This window comes from Chiloscyllium plagiosum, unplaced genomic scaffold (assembly GCF_037043375.1).
Source record: "Chiloscyllium plagiosum isolate Xiang-an unplaced genomic scaffold, Cpla_swu_hap1 HiC_scaffold_11, whole genome shotgun sequence".
Taxonomy (NCBI): domain Eukaryota; kingdom Metazoa; phylum Chordata; class Chondrichthyes; order Orectolobiformes; family Hemiscylliidae; genus Chiloscyllium; species Chiloscyllium plagiosum.
This window is the reverse complement of record NW_028270149.1, coordinates 79,495,978-79,519,343: the sequence shown is the minus strand read 5'-3', so window position 1 is coordinate 79,519,343 and position 23,366 is coordinate 79,495,978. Positions and strand designations below refer to the sequence as shown.

The 23,366-nt window shown below is 43.5% G+C and overlaps 1 protein-coding gene across 5 annotated transcripts in view; it reads left to right on the top strand.

The window, feature by feature from the left end:
• Positions 1 to 23,366, top strand: part of LOC148148840 (sodium- and chloride-dependent neutral and basic amino acid transporter B(0+)-like) — a 134,923-nt gene that overhangs the window by 34,466 nt on the left and 77,091 nt on the right. For 3 of the 5 annotated variants that reach the window (XM_087991795.1, XM_087991793.1, XM_087991791.1), the window contains exons 2-4: positions 13,491 to 13,698; positions 15,179 to 15,386; positions 19,690 to 19,837. In XM_087991795.1, the coding sequence (XP_087847921.1) occupies positions 15,315 to 15,386; positions 19,690 to 19,837 (220 nt within the window). In that variant the 5' untranslated portion in view covers positions 13,491 to 13,698; positions 15,179 to 15,314. The remainder of the gene's footprint in view (positions 1 to 13,490; positions 13,699 to 15,178; positions 15,387 to 19,689; positions 19,838 to 23,366) is intronic. The other 2 variants (XM_087991792.1, XM_087991794.1) reach the window with 2 other exon arrangements.

Sequence of the window (23,366 nt, the reverse complement as noted above, 5' to 3'; positions counted from 1 at the left end):
TGGATGTGTTGTCCCAGTCAAAGTGGTGTCCTTCCTTATCTGTATGTAAGGATACTAGTGAGAGAGGGTCATGTTGTTTTGTGGCTAGTTGATGTTCATGTATCCTGGAGGCTAGTTTTCTGCATGTTTGTCCAGTGTAGTGAGTGTCCAGTGTAGTGAGTGTTTGTTACAGTTCTTGCACAGTATTTTGTACAGACATTAGTTTTGCTTCTTGTCTGTGTAGGGTCTTTCCAAGGCAAAAGCGAGGACTGTAGATGCTGGAAATCAGAGTCTAGATTAGAGTGGTGCTGGAAAAGCACAGCAGGTCAGGCAGCATCTGAGGAGCAGGAAAATTGATGTTTCAGGCAAAAACACTTGATCAGTAATGAGGCCTCATTGGATTTTCCTGCTCCTCGGATATGGCCTGACCTGCTGCGCTTTTCCAGCACCACTCTAATCTAAGGTCTATACAGGATAGGGGCAGAATTTATCCAAGTATTGGGCTCCCTACCCTAACTGAAAATCTGGCCCACAAAAGAGATTAATGCAACCAGAGTTGATTCTAGAGAAAAACAGAAAACCTCAGTGAATTTTATCACAGATTTTTGAAATATTTTTTCAATGGGATGTGGACATTGTCGGCTAGGCAGTGTTTATTGTCCATCCCCAATTGCCTGAAGGCCTGTGAAGAGTCAACCACATTGCTGCAGTTCTGGAGTTACAGGTAGACCACCAGGTAAACATGGCAGATTTCCATCCCTAAAGGGCATTAGTGAACCAGAGTTATTTTGTAAATGACAATCAACGGTGGTTGGTCATTGTTAGGCGAGTGTTTTAGTCTGGATTTTAATTGAATATCACCCTGGAGTTCTCAATGACTAGCTCTCTGACATCTCCACCAATGCTTTTATTGCCATAGAGACTCATATTCACCAAAAATCCTTCTGAGCAAAAGTGTTTCCGTTAAGAGTCATTGAGTCATCATTGTCAACAGCAACAATTTGATTACAGGTAGTCAACATGCTTCCATCAAGGGCAGTTCATGTCTCACAAACCTCACTGAATTTTTTGAGACGGTGACCAAGCATGTGGATGCAGGTAGGGCAATTGACATGGTGTACATGGACTTCAGTAAAGCCTTTAATAATGTTCTACATGGTAGGCTGATGGAGAAAATGCAGGGGCATGGGATTGAGTGTGATTTATCAGTTTCGATTAGAAGCTGACTTTCTATAAGTAGGCAGCGAGTGATGATTGATAGAAATTATTCAGCCTGAAGTCGGTTACGAGTGATGTGCCACAAGTGTCTGTTTTGGGACCACTGCTGTTTGTCATTTTTATAAATGACATGGACGCAGGAATTGGTGGATGGATGAGTAAGTTTACAGATGACACTAAAGTCGTTGGAGTAGTGGACAGTGAGGAAGAATGTTGCAGGTTGCAGAGGGACTTGGATAAACTGCAGAATTGGGCTGAGAGGCGGCAAATGGAGTTCAGTGCAGATATATGTGAGGTGATTCACTTTGGAAGAATAACAGGAAGGCAGAATACTGGATCAATGGAAAGATTCTTCGTAGTGTGGATGTGAGAAGGATCTTGGAGTCCATGTACCTAAATCCCTGAAAGTTGCCACCCAGGTTGATAGGGCTGTTAAGAAGCCATATGGTGTGTTAGGTCTTATTGGGAGAGGGATTGAGTTCCAGAGGCGTAATAGAACATAGAACATAGAACATAGAAGAATACAGCGCAGTACAGGCCCTTCGGCCCTCGATGTTGCGCCGATCCAAGCCCACCTAACCTACACTAGCCCACTATCCTCCATATGCCTATCCAATGCCCGCTTAAATGCCCATAATGAGGGAGAGTCCACCACTGCTACTGGCAGGGCATTCCATGAACTCACGACTCGCTGAGTAAAGAACCTACCCCTAACATCTGTCCTATACCTACCCCCCCTTAATTTAAAGCTATGCCCCCTTGTAATAGCTGACTCCATACGTGGAAAAAGATTCTCACTGTCGACCCTATCTAAACCCCTAATCATCTTATACACCTCTATCAAGTCACCCCTAAACCTTCTTTTCTCCAATGAAAACAACCCCAAGTGCCTCAGCCTTTCCTCATACGATCTTTCTACCATACCAGGCAATATCCTGGTAAACCTCCTCTGCCCCCGTTCCAGTGCCTCCACATCCTTCCTATAGTATGGCGACCAAAACTGCACACAATACTCCAGATGTGGCCGCACCAGAGTCTTATACAACTGCAACATGACCTCAGTACTCCGGAACTCAATTCCTCTACCAATAAAAGCCAGTACGCCATATGCCTTCTTCACCGCACTATTTACCTGGGTGGCAACTTTCAAAGATTTGTGTACATGGACACCAAGATCCCTCTGCTCATCCACACTACCAAGTATCCGACCGTTAGCCCAGTACCCCATCTTTTTATTACTCTTACCAAAGTGAATCACCTCACACTTAGCTACATTGAACTCCATTTGCCACCTTTCTGCCCAGTTCTGCAGCTTATCTATATCCCGCTGTAACCTGCCACATCCTTCCTCACTGTCTACAACACCTCCGACTTTCGTATCATCCGCAAACTTGCTCACCCAACCTTCTAACCCCTCCTCCAGGTCATTTATAAAAATGACAAACAGCAATGGTCCCAAAACAGATCCTTGCGGAACACCGCTAGTGACGGCAGTAATGTCATGCTGCAACTGTACAAAACGCTAGTGTGGCCGCACTTGGAATATTGTGTACGGTTCTGGTCACCACATTACAGGAAGGATGTGGAAGCATTGGAAAAGGTGCAGAGGAGATGTACCAAGATGTTGCCTGGTCTGGAGGGAAGACTGAGAGACTTGGGTCTGTTCTCATTGGAGAGAATAAAGCTAAAAGGGGATTTAATAGAGGCATACAAGATGATCAGAGGATTAGATAGGGTAGACAGTGAAAGTCTTTTTCTTAGGATGATGACGTTAACTTGTATGAGGGGGCATAGCTACAAATTGAGGGGTGATAGATTAAAGACAGATGTCAGAGGAAGGTTCTTTACTCAGAGTGGTCAGGGTGTGGAATGGCCTGCCTGCCAATGTAGTTAACTCAGCCACATTAGGGACATATAAACAATCCTTAGGTACGCACATGGATGATGATGGGACAGTGTTGGGGATGGGCTTAGATTAGTTCACAGTTCGGCGCAACATCGAGGGCCAAAGGGCCTATTCTGTGCTGTATTGTTCTCTGTTCTGTTTTCTATGTTCTAAGAGTGTATTAAATCCAAATGCACGTCAAAACAATGCTACATGTGCTTGGAAGGTGCAGAACCAACAATTTATCACATAAACGCCAAAAGAACTGCAGGTAATATAAATGAGAAACAAGAACTGAAATTGCTGGAAAAGCTCAGCAGGTCTGGTAGTGTCTGTGAAATAAATTCACAGTTAACATTTTGGATCAAGCAATTGTTCCTCAGAACTGATGGTAGCTAGGAAAATGACAGTTTATTTGCAGAAGGTAGGCTGGGGGGTGCAGATAAGGAGAAAATTATCGGTGGGGTTAGACTCAAAGATAGAAGAACAGTTGCACAGACAAGGGAGTGGATAATGAGCTGGCTTGAAGGGTGAATAGCTGTTATTGGAGACTCTTAGCGGCTAACAATGGGTTATGTGTAATAGTAGACTACATGAGAACAAGGCCTGGTGTTGGGGGATTAGGCTCAGGACATGGGAGACATTTCATCACGACTGTGACAATACCGCTTGCAAGAGAAACAAGACAGAACACACCCCTAAAAGGCACAGTATCATCACAGAGTTTAGAAGAATTAGAGATGACCTTATTGAAACGTAAGGTTCTTAGAGGACTTGACAGGGTTGATGCAGAGATGTTTCCCCTGTGGGACAGTCTCGGACCAGAGGACATAATAAGTGGGTACACATTTAAAACAGAGACAAGGAGGAAATTTTTCTAACGATGGAATCTTTTGAATTCTTTAGTGCAGAGATGTGTAACTTAATATATTCAAGGTTAATATATTCAAGGTTAATTTAATATATTCATTTAATATATTCAGGGTTGAGACAGAAAGATGTTGAATAAGGAAGTGAAACAAGGGTTATGGGGAAAAGATAGGAAAGTGGATTTGAGGATTATCAGGTCAACTGTAATCTCACTAAATTGTGGAATAGACTCAATAAGCAAAACTGGTTACTTCTATTCCTATCTCGTACACTCATCTTAACACTCTATTTGAAAGAATTAGGAATTAAATATATGGATAGTATGAGAATTTTTGACATAAAAGTTACCATTCAGTAAAATCGACAAGCATTCTTCTAAGAATAAAAAGACCAGATATAGCAATGGTCAACTTCTTTCACAGTTGTGTGGAATAGTGTATACAGATTATACGTACCTAAAATCCACTATCCTGGGGATCCTTGTGATGACAACTTTGCAATACAGTATGATTCCAGTTCAAATAAGTAACACCACAACCTGATTAAGCAATGCTATGCCTTGTTACCTTATTACCTGATTGGATCTGAACAAACAGATTGACCAATATGGCTATTAATTAGCCCTAGCCAAAATAAATTCAGAACGATTCATTGGAAATTGAACATGCAACATTATTATAAGGGGAAAGCATTCTTATTTAATATGGGATAATGATTAGGGATTGTCTATAATTGATCAATTACTAGCTTCCATACTACTATTAAATTATGCAAAACCAAAACAATAGACATTTTAGCATAACCCAAACAATTAAATTCATTAAAGAGAGATTTTGATATTGATTACCTTCATTTCAAACCCTAATGAGTTTCACACTCTGGGAGATTAAGGTTCTGTTACTTTTATGTTAGATTAATATCATTATTTTATTTTAAAACCTTGTATTTATATCTATAGGGTTGTAAGTATGGGTTCTTTTTCTTTTCAAGATATCATTTAGCTTTGCTGTTTATATGCTTTCTATATGTAGTGACTGTAATTAAGTCAGCCAGGAGAACCTCTTATAATATGAGTTCCCTGATTGGACCAGACTAACAGTCCCAATCAGGGAGCCCTGGCTGACAAATATAACCAGGAGTGTCAGAGGTTCTGTTCACTCTGAGAGCTGGCTCTGAAGGATAAATGTCAAGGTTTCTCAACACATAAATAAAGGATGGCTTTGTGATGGGATAGCAGGCTCTGGAGTTATTTCAATGGTGATGAGGGTGTGACTAATGATGTATCCATGCAAAAGCACTGACTACCTGAAGCCCAACTGGATTTTAAACAGGCATTTTATATTGGATTTTAAATTGGCTTTATCATTGGAAAATGTGGCAAGTGGAGCATACGACTTGCAGGGTATTATGATGGAAGTGGACACCCTCACCAGTCTGACTGAGCTTGGGGAACACGGCTTCAGTGAAGGCAATTGCATAGCCTCACTCAGGATATATCCAGAACAGAGGGACTGCAGGTCAGCCCAAAGGAAATCTAAGCTTCAGCCAAATGATTAACATTTTCTTCAGGATCCAGGCCAGCAAGCCATTGTTGTTGCTGCCAGTACGTGGACTTAAGACAGCAACAGAGTCCCATTGGACCTAAATAGAATAAGAGAATTCACAGGTCGGTATCGAAGAGAGTGCACACCCTCGAAAGTCCACCTCCACCTGGTTTGGAACAGTTAAATTGGTCAGCAACACCCAAATCAGAACCAATCAAAATAAGCATCTGGTTAAATAGTCACCTGTTGCTAATACAGGCCGATACTGTCGTGGCTGTTTCAGTGATTGCAGAAGCAGTCTTTAATAAAATTCACTCTGGCCTCCAATCCTTCAGCTTGCATAAGACCTTGGCTGACTGAGAACATATCCCAGAAAACCTTACAAATGAAGGAGACAACTTTGTTTCCGGTCTCTTATGAGTCCAGTTTCCATTGATTTGATTTGACCCCCAGCTTGATGGGGCTCACTTGGTTGAGAGAGATTCACCTAGATTGGCTAAACATTTTTTGATTAGAAAATGGCTGCCTGACTGAAGTCCTAATTAAATACCCGAAAGTCTTTCTCAGTCTAGGGACTACCAAAGGAGCCAAGGCTACCTTACATGTTGACCAGGATGCAATTCCATGATTCTGTAAGGCCCACCCAGTGCCGATTGCCTGACATGTGAAAGCAAATGTTGAAATCAAGAAGCTGGAAAACAAAGGAATCATCAAACTAGTCTAGTTTGTGGAATGGGCAACACTGGTTGTACTGATTGTGAAGCTCAATTGGTTGTTTCACTTTTGTGGGGACTTTAAATGAATGGTAAACAGCTTTTCACAGGGGGATAAATATGCAATTCCTCGCAATAAGAATTTATACACAAATCTGGCAGGGGTCTGTTCTTCATGACAGTGGAAATGAGCCATGTGTACCTGCAATTGCGGTTAAATGAGAATTCCCAGAAGAATGCCAGAATTAATAGCCATAAGGGTTTGTACCAATACACGAGACTGCCAGTTGGGTTATCATCACCTTTTGCAATTTTTCATCAGATAGTGGAGAACATATTACAAAGTGTGCTCCAGTTCACCATTTATCTCGATAACGTGCTAATAACAGGGAAGACCAATAACAAGCACTTAGAGATGTTGGATATCGTCCTTAGACATTTCTCCCAGGTGGATATATGCCTTAGAAGGTGAAAATGTATGTTGTAGGCACCCCAATTGACCAATTACTACCAGCAGCACCTCCACATTTGTGGGAGTGACCGGTAAATCCTGCACTTGATTGCATGTCAACTATGCAGGTCCTTTCATGGGCTCAATGTTCTGTCATTATGGATGCCCACTCAAAACAGCTGGACATGCATGGAGTTCTTCGTCAAACACATGGTTGACAATAGAAAAATTGCATGCATCTTTTGCAATACACAGACTCCTGGAAGCGTTGGTCACAGATAACAGGCCATCATTTACCAGCAGGGAATTTGAGTATTTCCTTAAGTCGAATGGCATTCGACATATAGGGAAAACTCCATACTATCTATCATCCAATGCTCTGGCAGAAAGAGCAGTCCAAACTTTGAAGGTAGACTTAAAGAAACGGCCAATAGCTTCATGAGATACCAAACTGTCCCGCTTGGTATTTGATTATATGACCACCCCTCGTACAATTACAGGGATAGCTCCAGCAGAGCTGCTAATGGGGAGAAAACTCCGTGAAATCTGACCTTCCCATACCTGGAGGGGGAGGATGAAACAGGATCAAAAACCCCAATGCCGGATGTATAACTTCTCTTAGCAAGAGGGACAGTTTACTTCTGGGGACGATGTTTGGTGGGAACCATGGGAATGGCTCTGCATGGTTGATGAGAGGTCGGGTCCAGTGATGTATAAAGTTCATGTCGGTGCGATGGTCCTGAACAAGCACATGGACCATATGAAAACTGCAAAATCTCCAATGTGTTGGAGCAAAACTTGCCTGACACCTCGACTGCCTTTCTGACTGTTCCAGAAGCTGAAGACCCTCCCTCTCCGTCTCGTGTTAAAGATAACTTGGAATCTGAAAGGGTCACAGCTGATGTCAATGTCTCAATGTCTTTGTTGCCTGAAGAGGAGAATGATTTCTTCCTGAGATGCTCTGGGCACAAGTGACAAGTTACTGTGTGTTACATGCTGCCAGTATCAGAGGCAGAGTTGGAGTCTGAGACGGTATCATAAAGATGACTGTATCGGCGCTACCTCGTGCTCCTACAAGGAGGTTGAACAGTTCATCCACTTTACTAACACCTTCCACCCCGACCTCAAATTTACCTGGACTGTCTCAGACTCCTCCCTCCCCTTCCTCGACCTCTCCATCTCTATCTTGGACGACCGACTCAACACAGATGTATACTATAAACTGACTGACTCCCACAGCTACCTAGATTACACCTCTTCCCATCCTGCCCCCTGTGAAAACGCCATCCCACATTCCCAATTCCTTCGTCTCCGCCGCATCTGCTCCCAGGAGGACCAATTCCAATACCGAACAACCCAGATGACCTCCTTCTTCAAAGACCGCAATTTCCCCTCAGATGTGGTTGACGATGCTCTCCACCGCATCTCCTCCACTTCCCGCTCCTCCGCCCTTGAACCCCGCCCCTCCAATCACCACTAGGACAGAACCCCACTATTCCTCACCTACCACCCCACCAACCTCCAGATACATCGGATCATCCTTCATCATTTCCGCCACCTCCAAACGGACCCCACCACTAAGGATATATTTCCCTCCCCACCCCTATCAGCGTTCCGGAAAGACCACTCCCTCCGCGACTCCCTTGTCAGATCCACACCCCCCACCAACCCAACCTCCACTCCTGGCACCTTCCCCTGCAACTGCAAAAAATGCAAAACTTGCGCCCACACCTCCCACCTCACTTCCCTCCAAGGCCGCAAGGGATCCTTCAATATCCATCAGAAATTCACCTGCACCTCCACACACATCATTTACTGCATCCGCTGCACCCGATGTGGCCTCCTGTATATTGGGGAGACAGGCCGCCTACTTGCGGAACGTTTCAGAGAACACCTCTGGGATACCGGCACCAACCAACCCAACTGCCCCGTGGCTGAACACTTTAACCCCTCCTCTCACTCTGCCAAGGACATGCAGGTGCTTGGCTTCCTTCATCGCCATGGCAACACGACGCCTGGAAGAAGAGCGACTCATCTTCCGCCTAGGCACCCTCCAGCAACAGGGGATGAATGTGGATTTCTCCAGCTTCCTCATTTCCCCTCCCCCCACCTTTTCTCAGTCCCGGCCCTCAGACTCAGCACCGCCTTCTTGACCTGCTATCTTCTTCCCGTCCTCTCCGCCCCCATCCCCTCTCTGGCCTATCACCCTCACCTTAACCTCCTTCCACCTATCCCATTCCCAACGCCCCTCCCTCAAGTCCCTCCTCCCTACCTTTTATCTTAGCCTGCTTGGCACACCCTCCTCATTCCTGAAGAAGGGCTTATGCCCGAAACGTCGATTCTCCTTCTCCTTTGATGCTGCCTGACCTGCTGCGCTTTGCCAGCAACACATTTTTGAGATCTCTATGCAATGCCATATTATAGAGAATGGTGCAATAGAAATAGTGGGGCCTAAGGTTTGGGGCAAACCACCATAAAAACCAGTAAAAATCGAAACAAAAATAGTACTTAGCCTAACACATATGATAGCACAGTCTAAGTAAACTTTAATGTATTGTAACTGATCTGTTTAGTGCAATCCATCAGAATCTTCAACTTTACTCCTCACTGGCATCTATACCTGCTGGCTGCACTACATTCTATCCAGTCCTCTGATCTGATCCACTGCACATGTCAAATCTCGGAATGAAACCTGCCTTTATAAATCAAGGGCTCAATCTTAATTTCTTTCACTGAGTGTCAGTTTTGTCAAGTTTTTCGGGGGTTTCACATCATGATGCTTGGGGATGTCTACCACCTTATTTTACAAAACACACCTGAAGTATTACCTACCCCACCCTTTGATGCCTCTCTCACACATTCTAGCACAATCAGACCACATACCAATTCCAAAAGAGCTTACCACTTCCTGGATATCTCAGAATTGACCAACATCTGTGGTGATGCACCATCTTTAAAAAGATATCATGCACCCAGACAAGAGCTGTCAGTCTGGAGCTGCCCTGCATGGTACCTGGCATTGGCCCTGGACATAGCAGACAATGGAAAATTGGTGCCTCTCTTTGTGGGCAGGGACATGGAAATGCTGCTGATGGAGATGAGGTGATGCCGAGGCAGGATGTCCTTTTCTCCCAGGCTAACAGAAGACAGCATTCTACTCGAATCTTCTCATTGATACCTTACACTCACTCTATCTCTGCTACTGTACCCACTATTTCCTCTAACATCTTCCCCATTCAGCCTCATCCTTGCTAACATCAGACTGTGACTAACCTTGAATCTCTTTTGCACAGCCAAGACATCCCCTCAGGATATTTCCACACACGCACCGAAAGTAACAGTGTGCCACCCACTTTTCTCTCCCTCACCCACTATGTGCAGAGTTTCCTGACCATGACCGCCCTGAGCAACTGACTGACTGTATCCAAGCCCTTGTACTGGTAACTGTTTACAGTTGGTTACCATAGTGATTAGTTTCACATAGAATATAGAACAGTACAGAACAGTATAGGCCTATCAACCCTCGATGTTGTGCCGACCTTTTATTCTACTTAAAGATCGAACTAACCTACATTCCTTTTATTTCACTATCTTCATGTGCCTATCCAAGAGTTGTTTAAATGTCCCCAGTATATCTGACTCTACTACCACTGCTGGCAGTGCATTCCACGCACCCACCATCCTCTGTGTAAAGAACCTACCTCTGACATCACCCTAAAACCATCCTCCAGTCACCTTAAAATTATACTCCCTTGTGATAGCCATTTCCGTCCTGGGATAAAGTCTCTGGCTATCCACTCTGTCTCTTATCATCTTGTATACCTCTATTAAGTCACCTCTCATCCCTCTTTGCTCCAATGAGAAAAGTCCTAGCTCACTCAATCTTTCTTCTTAAGACATGCCTTCCAGTCCAGCCACATCCTAGTAAATCTTATCTGCACCCTCTCTAGAACTTCCACATCTTTCCTCTAATGAGGTGACCAGAACTGAACACAACATTCCAAGTGTGGGCTAACCAGGACTCTATAGAGCTGCAGCATAACCTCACAGCTCTTAAAACCAATCCCCCTGCTAATGAAATCCTACACACCATATGCCTTCTTAATAACCCTATCAACTTGGGTGGTAACTTTGAGGGATCTATGGATGTGGACTCCAAGATCCCTTGGTTCCTCCACACTGCCAAGAATCTGGCCTTTAACCCTGTAATCTGCATTCAAATTTGACCTTCCAGAATGAATCACTTTCCACTTTTCCAGGTTGAACTCCATCTGCCACTTCTCAGCCCAGTTCTGCATCCTGTCAATGTTCAGCTGCAACCTATAACAGCCCTCCACACTATCCACAACTCAACCAACCTTCATGTCGTCAGAAAACTTACTAACCCACCCTTCCACTTCCTCATCCATTTATAAAAAATCACAAAGAGTAGAGGTCCCAGAACAGATCCCTGTGGAACACCACTGGTCACCGAGCTCCAGGCTGAATACTTTCCAACTGCCACCACCCTCTGTCTTCTATAAGCCAGCCACTTCTGTATCCAGACAGCCAGATTTCCATGTATCCCTTGCTTCCTTACTTTCTTAATGAGGCTACCATGGGGAACCTTACCAAAAAAAATGCCTTGCTAAAATCCATGTACTCCACCCACTGCTCTACTTTCAATGTATTTTGTCACATCCTTAAAGAATTCAATAAGGTTTTTGAGGCATGACCTGTTCCTCGCAAAGAGCAGGTTAATCGATGTTTCGGGCAAAAGCCCTTCATCAGGAATTCCTGAAGGGCTTTTGCCCGAAACGTCAATTTTCCTGCTCCTCGGATGCTGCCTGACCTGCAGTGCTTTTCCAGCACCACTCTGATCTAAACCCTGATCTCCAGCATCTGCAGTCCTCATTTTTGCCTGTTCGTCACAAGGTCATGGTATCCAACTACGGTTTTCCAAGTAATCATACATCCTGTCTCTCAGAATCCTCTCCAATACTGAGTCTACAGATATTTCTTAACATCTCAACGTATTTGTTAAACAAAAATAGACAAAAAAGCTCTTAATACAAACAACAAAGCCGTTTCAAACTGCTCCTCAATACTGTCATTTTACTGTTAGTCAATTCCAGTGAAATTTCACTCTTATCTCAACACTTAAATTATTTAAATTTACAGATTGCTCCCAGCTTCTTGTCCTCAGACTGCAGTAACATCTTGACATGCTTTTCCAAGTCCACGAACGTAAACATCTCAGATCCCTTCACGAGGAAACGCACGAGCCTGTTGAACACGTGATGGTGACGCAGAGTCCAGTCCTCCACGCACCGTGACACCTAGTGCCGGGGAGGAGACTCACGTAACAGCGAAGGGAGTTCACTTTATAAAATAATAGTCGGCAATTCACAAATCGCATTTAATAAACACGATTGTAGGCAACTACCTGTATGACACTCATGTTTGATTTGACTGGCAACTCATTATCCTGGGCGACCAACTATTTCCCAAGTGGAGGAGACTAACTTGATGAGGGTATATGCACACTTAGTTCCAGAGATGGCCTGGACGGATGGCTTTCGATGCGCTGGCATGAATGTGCAACAGTACATACATCTAGCACATTAATTATGAACCCACTGTTCCCCACCCCAGCCACAGAGCAAACAAGTTCCACAATGTAGCCCCCTCAGACACTCCAATTTCTCATCTCGGATGCATCAGATCTTGCTTCATGAGGTAGTTGGCAGACAGCAGGAGGGAGGTTTGGACAATGGAACGTTGAAATATATTTTATGTATCATAAACATGAATCAGATGAATAAAATGCAAGGTGACAAAGGAGCAACCTGAATTTGAGCTGTTTTGAGAGGATGTGAGGGAGAATGGAGAGTCAGTGTGAGAGAGATTGCAATAGGATTACGGTCAGAGTTGGTTGCTCAGATAGGGATGTGAGAAGTGTCCATTGCTCACAATGTGGTCTTCTTCACATCCGCAAGACAGAACACCAATTCACGGAGCACTCTGGGACATACGCAACCAACAACCCCACCACCCTTTGCTGACCACTTAAACTCCCCCTTCCACTCCACCAAGGACATGCAAGTCCTGGACCTCCTCCACCCCCAAATCTCAGCCACCTCCGACTGGAGGAAGAATGCCTCATTTTCCGACTTGGAATACTTCAACCACATGGCATCAGTGTCAACTTCACTAGTTTCCAAATCTCCCTTCCTTCTACCTCATCCCAGATTCAACCCTCCAACTCGGCACCGCCCTGTTGAACTGTGCCACCTGTCCATCATCCTTCCCACCTGTCCGCTCCTCCCTCCCCACTGCCCTATCACAATCACACCCCCCCCCACCTGCATCCACCTGTCGCCTTACCAGCTAACTTTCCCTCAGCCCACCCCCACCCTCCTATTTATCTCTCAGCTCCCTTCCCCACCTCCCAAACCACATTCCTGATGAAGAGACCCAAAACATTGACTCTCCTGCTCCTTAGATGCTGCCTGGCCTGCTGTGCTTTTCCAGCACTACACATTTCAACTCTGACTCTCCAGCATCTGCAGTCCTCATTTTCTCTCTCCCCTGAACAGCTATGTTGGTCAGAGGAGGAATGTACAAGAAAAGGTTTGGGAAGGCAGAGTGAAGGACTTTGTAATTCAATGTGCTTCCTGCTAATCTCTCCTGCCTGGAGCAGCCCTTTTCATCTCTTTTAACTCTTTTCGTGAGATATATGTGTTATTAGGTCATACTTATTGCCCATTTCTAAATGAATGTCAGTTAAGAGCCCAGAACATTGCTGTGGTTCTGGAGTCACATGTAATCTTTTCTTTATTCATTCACAGGATGAGGGCATCGCTGGCCAGGCTGCATTTATTGCCCATCCCGAATTGGCCGGAGGGCAATTAAGAGTCAACCACACTACTGTGGTTGGGAGTCACATGTAGGCCAGACTAGGTCAGGATGGCAGTTTCCTTCCCTAAAGGACATTAGTGAATTGGATGAGTTTTTCCAACAATCAACATTGGATTCATGGTCATCATTAAATTCCAGGTATATTTTGAATTCAAATTCCACCATCTGCCATTATAGGATTCGACCCCAGGTCCTCAGAATGTTATCTGACTCTCTGAAATAACACTCCAGCAATAATACCACTAGGCCATCGCCTCCCAATCATGGCTAATTTCCTTTCCTAAAGGACACTTGGGAAGTAGATCGTGGTTGCTTCATCGCAATTAGGCTCGCTTTCTTTTCCATATTTTAACAAATTGAATTTGATGTTTCATTAATGGCCATGGTGGGATGCAAAGATACATCCTCTGGAATATAAGCATGAGGGTTGTGTCTTATCAGCCCCAGGCACGTAAGTTCGACAGCACCGCCTGATGTGGCCAGGAGTGAGGACCCACACTCCTGCAGTGAACCCCAATCACTTGAGGTCAAGCTTACATGTTCCCTGGGCCTATCCTTCTCCTCCCGTTTATCAGGATCAGAGATTCCCTATAGTCCTGACAGCCTCACAGCATGACATTCAGGACTGCTTGTGAACAAAGATTTTCTCCATACTTCAGTGCCTGTGACAATTCAGGCCCATCGAAACACACATGCAATTCTTCAATTCTGGTCCTTGTCGGGTCCTTTTTGGTAGTTTCTGACTGCCATGGGTTGCTCCTACTCCAATTAATCAGTGAAAGTCATGTTATGGCACGGAGGTTAACCCTTCTGTTAATTAAACCAAAGCTCACCTCAACACATAATCTGTTAAAATATGAGTGACAGAGAACTCCCAAATTCCACTATTTAAAGAAAATAACATCAATTTATTTTATTTACTCTAAAAGTGAACCTTAAACAACTATTCACAATTCTAAGACCCCACTTTTCTCAACTGATTGTTATCTGCCTCCAACTCTATAACAATATGCTGTTTCAATAAGACATTTCTAAAATTACATCACCTTAATTTCAAAAATGACACAGCTACTGTCATCTTCTGTGACTTCCCTCTTCTGGCTACTGAATCCCCTGGGTTGTCTTCTTTCTTTTTATTGCGAGTACATTTTGTGTGCAAAAGTACCTTTGATAGAGAGTGTTTCCTAATTTCTTAGAGAGCAAAATGTTCGATCTCCAGGCTTTTCTGTCTGGATGGCAGTTGTTCTCTCTTAAAGGTACAGTGCACGCCTTCAACTTCACAACAGTCAGGAAACCCCAAAGGCTGATATATGTATTGTGGCTGGGTTAAAAGGCGACAGACAAATGTGGTGCTGAATCTTCTCAATTCCCAGATACTATCAGTACTGTTAACCGTGAAGGGATCTAAAAGTTAATTATTGCAATTTAAGCCCAACAAAATAAATAGTCAAACGGTAGCTAAGCATCAGACATTAAAAAAAATCCGATTATTTCAGGATGGTTCAAAATTCCATGGACTGATTGCTGCAGCTGCAAAGTTCTGTCCCATTTTAAAAATGAAACAAAAATGTAAATGCACTTTGACACTGAGTGTTCTGAAATTGATACACATTAGTAGCCTTGGACCAACAGATTCACCTGTTCCTAGACTGTGCCAGGAGTCACTCCTTTAGTCAGACTATTGTAGCAGTTCGAGTTTTCAAACTGGAATTCTACATCATCAGTAAACAGAAGAATCTTTCATCATTCACCGCATGGACATACGACAGTTGGCTGTGTCAAGGTTCTTACAACTTTACCATCTAATATACCGTTCAGAGGACACTGTGAGTACCTGATCAAAACGTGCATGTAAACTCAGGCAAAATGGCTGATGATTTTCATTATTGTGAAGTGCAGAGTCTCTCTGTGTTGTTCAAAGGGTTTCCAAACGAGCAACTGGTTGCTGTTAAATAGAGATCTACACAGAGGGCTGAATCTTATATGTTTTTCTTTTTGGTAAGTGTAAATTGCATTAGAGTTTGTTTTTTGGAGGGATTTCCACTGTGAGGCCTAACAAATTTTCTCATCCTCTGCTACCAACCTCGCTGCATTAACTACCCTATCCCGCCGATAATGCTTCCCTCTTATAAGATTTCTGCCCCATCTTACCTTATGCCATTCGCAGAACAACTCACCGCTTGGTGGATATACTGCAATTAACCCCAAACCCTTACAGTCTGTGTCATTTTTAAAGGCCCTTGCGCAGTTCCCTGACATTTGCCCTGGTCATTGGTAGACAGGCAGCAATTGGTGGCCTGCTTTTCAGATAGGTATCTGGAGATCCTAACAGAGGGAGCTCAAAAGCAGGAATTCCTCTCCCCCCCAGGACTGGCAGAGGAAAGCACGACACTGACCATGCCAGCTTTGTATAATGGTATTACTCGGGTCAGTACAGTCTCAGCCATCTGGAAGAATGCCTAACTCTGTAGGATGCAGGTCAATGACCTTCTCCAGTCTGCCAGTGTAACATAGAACATAGAACATAGAAGAATACAGCGCAGTACAGGCCCTTTGGCCCTCGATGTTGCGCCGATCCAAGCCCACCTAACCTATACTAACCCACTATCCTCCATATACCTATCCAATGCCCGCTTAAATGCCCATAAAGAGGGAGAGTCCACCACTACTACTGGCAGGGCATTCCATGAACTTACGACTCGCTGAGTGAAGAACCTACCCCTAACTTCAGTCCTATATCTACCCCCCCTTAATTTAAAGCTATGCCCCCTTGTAATACCCGACTCCATACGCGGGAAAAGGTTCACACTGTCAACCCTATCTAACCCCCTAATCATCTTGTACACCTCAATCAAGTCACCCCTAAACCGTCTTTTCCCTAATGAAAACAGCCCCAAGTGTCTCAGTCTTTCCTCATACGATCTTCCTTCCATACCAGGCAACATCCTGGTAAACCTCCTCTGCACCCGTTCCAGTGCCTCCACATCCTTCCTATAGTATGGCGACCAAAACTGCACACAATATTCCAGATGCGGCCGCACCAGAGTCTTATACAACTGCATCATGACCTCAGGACTCCGGAACTCAATTCCTCTACCAATAAAAGCCAGTACGCCATATGCCTTCCTCACCGCACTATTTACCTGGGTGGCAACTTTCAGAGATCTGTGTACATGGACACCAAGATCCCTCTGCTCATCCACACTACCAAGTATCCGACCATTAGCCCAGTACCCCATCTTTTTGTTATTCTTCCCAAAATGAATCACCTCACACTTAGCTACATTGAATTCCATTTGCCACCTTTCTGCCCAGCTCTGCAGCTTCTCTATATCCTGCTGTAACCTGCCACATCCTTCCTCACTGTCAACAACTCCTCCGACTTTCGTATCATCCGCAAACTTGCTCACCCAACCTTCTAACCCCTCTTCCAGGTCATTTATAAAAATGACAAACAGCAATGGTCCCAAAACAGTTCCTTGCGGAACACCGCTAGTGACGGCACTCCATGAAGAAACTTTGCCATCAACTACTACCCTCTGTCTTCTTCCATCCAGCCAATTCCTAATCCAAACCTCCAACTCACCCTCAATGCCATATCTCCGTATTTTCTGCAGTAGCCTACCATGGGGAACCTTATCAAACGCCTTACTAAAATCCATATATACCACATCTACCGCTTTCCCCTCATCAACCTCCTTCGTCACCTTTTCAAAGAATTCAATAAGGTTTGTGAGGCACGACCTGCCCTTCACAAAACCATGCTGACTATCCTTGATCACATTATTCCTATCCAGATGTGCATAAATCCTATCCCTTACAATTCTCTCTAAGACTTTGCCCACAACAGAAGTGAGACTCACCGGCCTATAGTTACTAGGGTTATCCCTACTCCCCTTTTTGAACAAGGGAACCACATTTGCTATCCTCCAGTCTTCTGGCACTACTCCTGTAGACAAAGAGGACATAAAAATCAAGGCCAATGGCTCTGCAATCTCCTCCCTTGCTTCCCAGAGAATCCTAGGATAAATGCCATCAGGCCCAGGGGACTTATCTATTTTCACCTTTTCCAGGATTTCCAACACCTCTTCTCTACATACCTCAAAGCCATCCATTCTACTTATTTGTGACTCAGTATTCGCATCGACGACAATGCCCTGTTCCTGAGTAAATACTGAAGAAAAGTATTCATTCAGTGTCTCCCCAATCTCTTCCGCCTCCACACGCAACTTCCCACTACTATCCTTGACTGGACCTATTCCTACCCTAGTCATTCTTTTATTCCTGACATACCTATAGAAAGCCTTAGGGTTTTCCCTAATCCTACCGACTCAGGACCTTTCATGTCCCCTCCTTGCTGCTCTTAGCTCTCTCTTCAGGTCCTTCCTGGCTACCCTATAACTCTCAATCGCCCCAATTGAACCTTCACGTCTCATCTTGAGATAGGCCGCCCTCTTCCATTTAACAAGGGATTCCAATTCCTTATTAAACCACGGCTCCCTCGCACGACCCTTTCCTCCCTGCCTGACAGGTACATAATTATCAAGGACACTCAATAGTTGCTCCTTGAACAAGCTCCACATATCATTTACAAGTAAGTGCCACCATCTTCTCTCTGATGCTTCACATTCAACTTATCTCTGTGCTGTACCAATGCTCTATCACTCTCACTGTTATCACTCACCCTGCATACCCTCTACACTGCCCACTCACTCACTTGTGAAACCTCTCCGACTCCTCCAACATAGAATCACAAAATCCCTGTAGTGTGGAAACAAACCATTCAGCCCGTCGCATCCACACCGACCCTCTAAAGAACCAACCAGAACCAACCCCTTTGCTATCTCTGTAGCATCCATTTCCGTGGCTATCCAACGTAGCCTGCATATCCCTGCACACTATCGGCAATTTAGTATGGCCAATCCATCTCACCTGCACATCTTTGGACCTTGGGAGGGAACCAGAGCACCAAGAAGAGTGAGTGAGTTAAGAGCATGAAGACACAGCCTTGTCTAGTCCATGAGCTGGGTGTATATCCATGAGCACACAATTTCCTTGCTGCAGCATTACAATGAGAGTTAGTGGTACAGCCTGAGATGTAGCATTGATGTGCAGAGGTGCCCTGTATGTCGTTCAGAGATATGCTTTGAGGGTTCAGAGAGGCTGGCTCATATCAGATGATGATGTCCCTGGATGTGAGCAGTGCCTGTGGTGTGCTGTCTGAGATTTTCGTGTGGCTTTCCAACCTTCAGATCGAGCAGCGAACTGAATTTGCCAGGCAGCTCCTTGGGTTTCCATGTCAAGCTTTCTTAACATCTGGCTTGTTTGTTAAGTTAGAAAGCTGAATGTCAAAGAAGCGAACTAGACTCTCAACAAGGTTTTTACAAAAGAACTAGGGGCAGGAGTAAATAATTCAGCCCTTTGAGTCTGCTCCACTATTTAATACAATGATAGCTGATTGCATCTTGGCCTCAACTCCACTTTCATGCCTGATCTCCATAATCACTCAACCCATTACTAATTAAAAATCTGTCTCACTCCTCCTTGAGTTTAATCAATGTCCCAGTGTCCATTGCACTCTGGAGTAGTGAATTCCACAGACCCTTTCAGAGAAGTGATTCCCCCTCATCTCTGTTTTAAATCTGCTACCCCATGTGCTAAAATTATGACCTCTTGTTCCAGATTGTTTAGCAAGCAATGATCGTGTTTAATTGGTAACTCAATATTGCCTCGTGAGAAACTCACCAGGCCGTTTGTGAAAAACATAGACGATGAAGCCAAGATGTTCTGATGTCGAGATAGCCCTCTCTTGACTTCGTGTCAAATCCTGACATAAGTCTCTCCATAACCCACATTGCTCAGATACTGGAAGATTCTGCTCAGTGTTTCTGTACTGGGTGAAGGATTTGCATACCTTCTATTCTTGGGAAATCCAACTTATAAATCAGCCAAAATAAAAGCAAAGTACTGCCAAAGCTAGAAATCTGAAAGAAAACCCGGAAAGTGTTGGTAGAGTCTTCCAGACTCAAAACAATGTCTCTGCTTCTCCCTCCACAGATGCTGCATTGGCTGCTGAGTTCCTTCAGTAGTTTCTGCTCATATTATTTTTGAATTTTCTCTATCCCTCAGGCTGCTGGTAATGAAGAAGTGGCTGATGAGAATGTGGAGCGAGGGAACTGGTCCTCGAAGACTGACTACGTACTCTCTGTGATCGGCTGTGTGGTGGGTCTGAGCAATGTCTGGAGATTCCCTTACCTGGCTTACAAAAACGGAGGAGGTAATGTTGTGAAATCTGAATGACAGGAATGAGAGAAAATCATAAATAATAGGGACAAGTCAGTGATTGACAAAGAATATTATATTCAATGAAAGAGTGAACTCTAAGCCACAGTTATGCTGTCATCCAGCTAACAGTGAGATCAGGTCTCTATCATACAGATAGTGTTTATTATACTAGACATTATTATTAATTAAATATATTCATTAAGCTCACCAACTAGAATGTAGAACATGGAGCAGTACAGCACAGGAACAGGCCCCTGGGTCCACTATGTCTGTACCAACCATAAAGTCATTCTAAACTAATCCCTTGTGCCTGAACATAGTCTGTATTACTCTATTCCTCACTTGATCATGGGTCTGTCTAAATGTTGTTATCATATCTACTTTCGACACCTCCCATAGTAGCATGTTCTGGACACCTACCATCCTCTGTATAAAAAACAATCCTTGTACATCTCCTTTAGACTTTCCCCTCTCACCTTAAACCTAACATTTGACATTTTCATTTTGGAATACAAACTCTAACAATCCACTCTATCCATGTCTAGCATTCTCTCCAAAGCCTTAACATCCTTTCCATACCCATGGCAACCTGAACTGCTCACAATATTCCAATCGTGGCCGAACTAAAGTCTTCTACAGCTGCAACGTGACTTGCCAACATTTATACTCAATGCCCTCAACTGATTAAAGTAAGCATGCCTTATGTCTTCTTTACCACCTTATCCAATTGTATTGTCACTTTCAGGTATCTATGCATTTGCACCCCTAGATCCCTCTATATATCAATGCTTTTTAGGGTCCTACCATTTACTGCATACTTTGCTTTTGCATTTGACCTGCCAAAATGCAAGATCACACTTATCCATGTTAAACTCCATCTGCCATTTCTCTTCCCACTTTTACAACTGATCTACATCCTGCTGTATCCTTTGATAACTTTCTTCAATATCCACAACTCCATCTTTTCTCGTATTGTCTTCAAAAGTACCAATCAGGCGACGAACATTTCCATCCAAATTATTTATCCACATTACAAACAACAGAGGTCCCAGCAATGATCCTTGTGGAAAACCACTGATCACAAATCTCCGATCGGAAAAATACCTGTCCACAGCTTCCCTCTGTCTTTGATAATGAAGCCAATTTTGTTTCTAACTCAGAGTTCACCATAGTTCCCATGTGTGTTAATCTTCTGGACCAACCTACAATAAAGGACCTTGACAGATGTTTTAATCAAGTCCAGGTAGACAACGTTCAAGGCCCCATCCTATTGATCATCTTCATCACTTTTCAAAAAGCTCAATCAATTTTGTGAAACAAGCTCTCCCCTATGTAAAGCCATGCTGACTATCCGTTATAAGTCCTAAGAATCTTCTCCAATAATTTCCCCACCACAGATGTTAAGGCTCACTGGCCTATAATTTCCTGGATGATCCTTGTTGTCTTTCTTTAAATAAAAGAACAACATTGGCTTTTCTCCAGTCTTCTGGGATCTCGCTTATGCAAAGATCTCTGTCAAGGCCCAGCACTTTCCTCCCTTGTCTCTTGGCATAGATCCCATCCAGCCTTGGGGACTGATCTGCCTTAATAGTTTTTGAAGGCCCCCAACACCTCCTTCTTCTAATCGTTGACATGCTAGCAAGTTTTGAGAAGATTTGTTGATATGCTCTAGAATATCAACACATCCCTCCATAATGTTACCATCATCCACGTCCCTCTCTTTGGTGAATATCAGTTGAAGTACCCATTAAAAACCTCACCCACTTCCTCTGGCTCCATGCATAAATTCCCTCCGTTGTTCTTGAGTGGGCCTGCAGTTTCCCTAGCTAATCATTGTTCCCAATACATGTATAAAATGTCTTGGGATTCTCCTTAATCCTAATATGCCAAAAATATTTCATGGCCCTTTTAACTCTTCTGATTTCTTAGGTTCTTTTCTGTTCTCTTTACATTCCTCAATGATCTTATCTGATTTCAATTTCTTAAACCTTTTATATTTTTTTAAAAACTTTTTGACTAATCCAGAGTTCTCGCATTTTGCCATTCTTATCCTTCATCCTCACAGGAACATGATGGTCCTAAAACTCTGATTAACTGCTTTTATAAGCTTTGCACATCTCAATGTAAATTTAAACTGATGTGCAAATGAAGCAAGTGTGTTGCGAAATTTAAAAAAAATTCCATAGCCAATCTTAAGGGTTGTTGTGGAGAAAATATAGAGAACCACCAGGAGACGCAGAGAGTTCTTCAAGAAGTAGATCTTTTATTTGCAAACAAAAAACCGTGACACTGAGAAAACAGATTCTCGAATGCCCCCGAACCTCATGGTCCGTGGATTTTATTTTATCATGTTTCTGTTAGCTTATCGGCATGTCCAACTATATTAATCAAAGTACCTCACTCTAGCTACACAATATACCAGTGATGTTAGTTCCCAATATCTCTTTGGTTGTACATTCTACTTAATGTTATTCTAATTTCACGGTTAGATATTTATTGCTAACTGTGCTACAGTGATCTTCAATTCCAGACTAACCTGTCATGATAGATATTTAGCTATTCCATCTGTTACAATAGTCTCCTGTCTCAAGCTGACTCTACTGACTACTAATTAGATATTTTAATGCCATGTCCCAAGTATTTATTGTCCCAATCCTGTCATAATAACACTTAACAGAGAAACTTGCTTTATTACTGTGTTATCTCATCTCACCATAGTGACCTTTCAGCCTTTAACCTTACTCTGCTAATTTGTGTAAGAATGTTCCACTATGGTTATCCCATCCTGCCTTCCACAGAACACAGATTGCCAGTGGTCTTCATGCTTTAACCCATACCATACGTTCATGCTCTTTATTTTCCATAGGGTCTGGACGGCGCTACTTGGAAATGGATTGGATGCAGGTTCAGTTGTGAAATTTAGCAGCGATATTGTTTGAATATTCATGTTGTGCAGCGATATGAGCAAAGACAGAAAATTGACATGAGATGATAGAACATTAGAACTATGGCCTGAATTGCTGCCTTCTGCATCATAGCAATTCTGTGATTCTATGAGATGAATAGGGAAGAAGGTTCATGGGGTAAATGGTGGAGCAGGCCAAGGGGATAATTGATAGAGCAGGATTAAGGGGAGTGAACATTTACCTCCTTTTCCTCATGTTGTTCCCTCTGTTACTCCCACTGTCCACCATTCCTGTCAATTTTGAACAGATCCAGCAAATATATGTATTTCATTAAAGTGTGATTAATTGTCAATAGGTTCTTTTGCTTCCTCTGCTTTCAATGGCCAGAATAACTCCTGTGATTGCTGCTTGCAAGCAAGTATGGACAGTGACAAACAACTTCTACCTGTCGACCACTTCCACTGGGTTCCTACAACCCCTATTGGCTCAAATTGGTTCACTCAGGGTATCAATGACTCAGCTATGCCCCAGCAAATAGTCATGAATTGACTGTCAATCACATTACCCACACAGTACAACAATATTTCAGATATTAGAGGACAGAACCAAGACAGA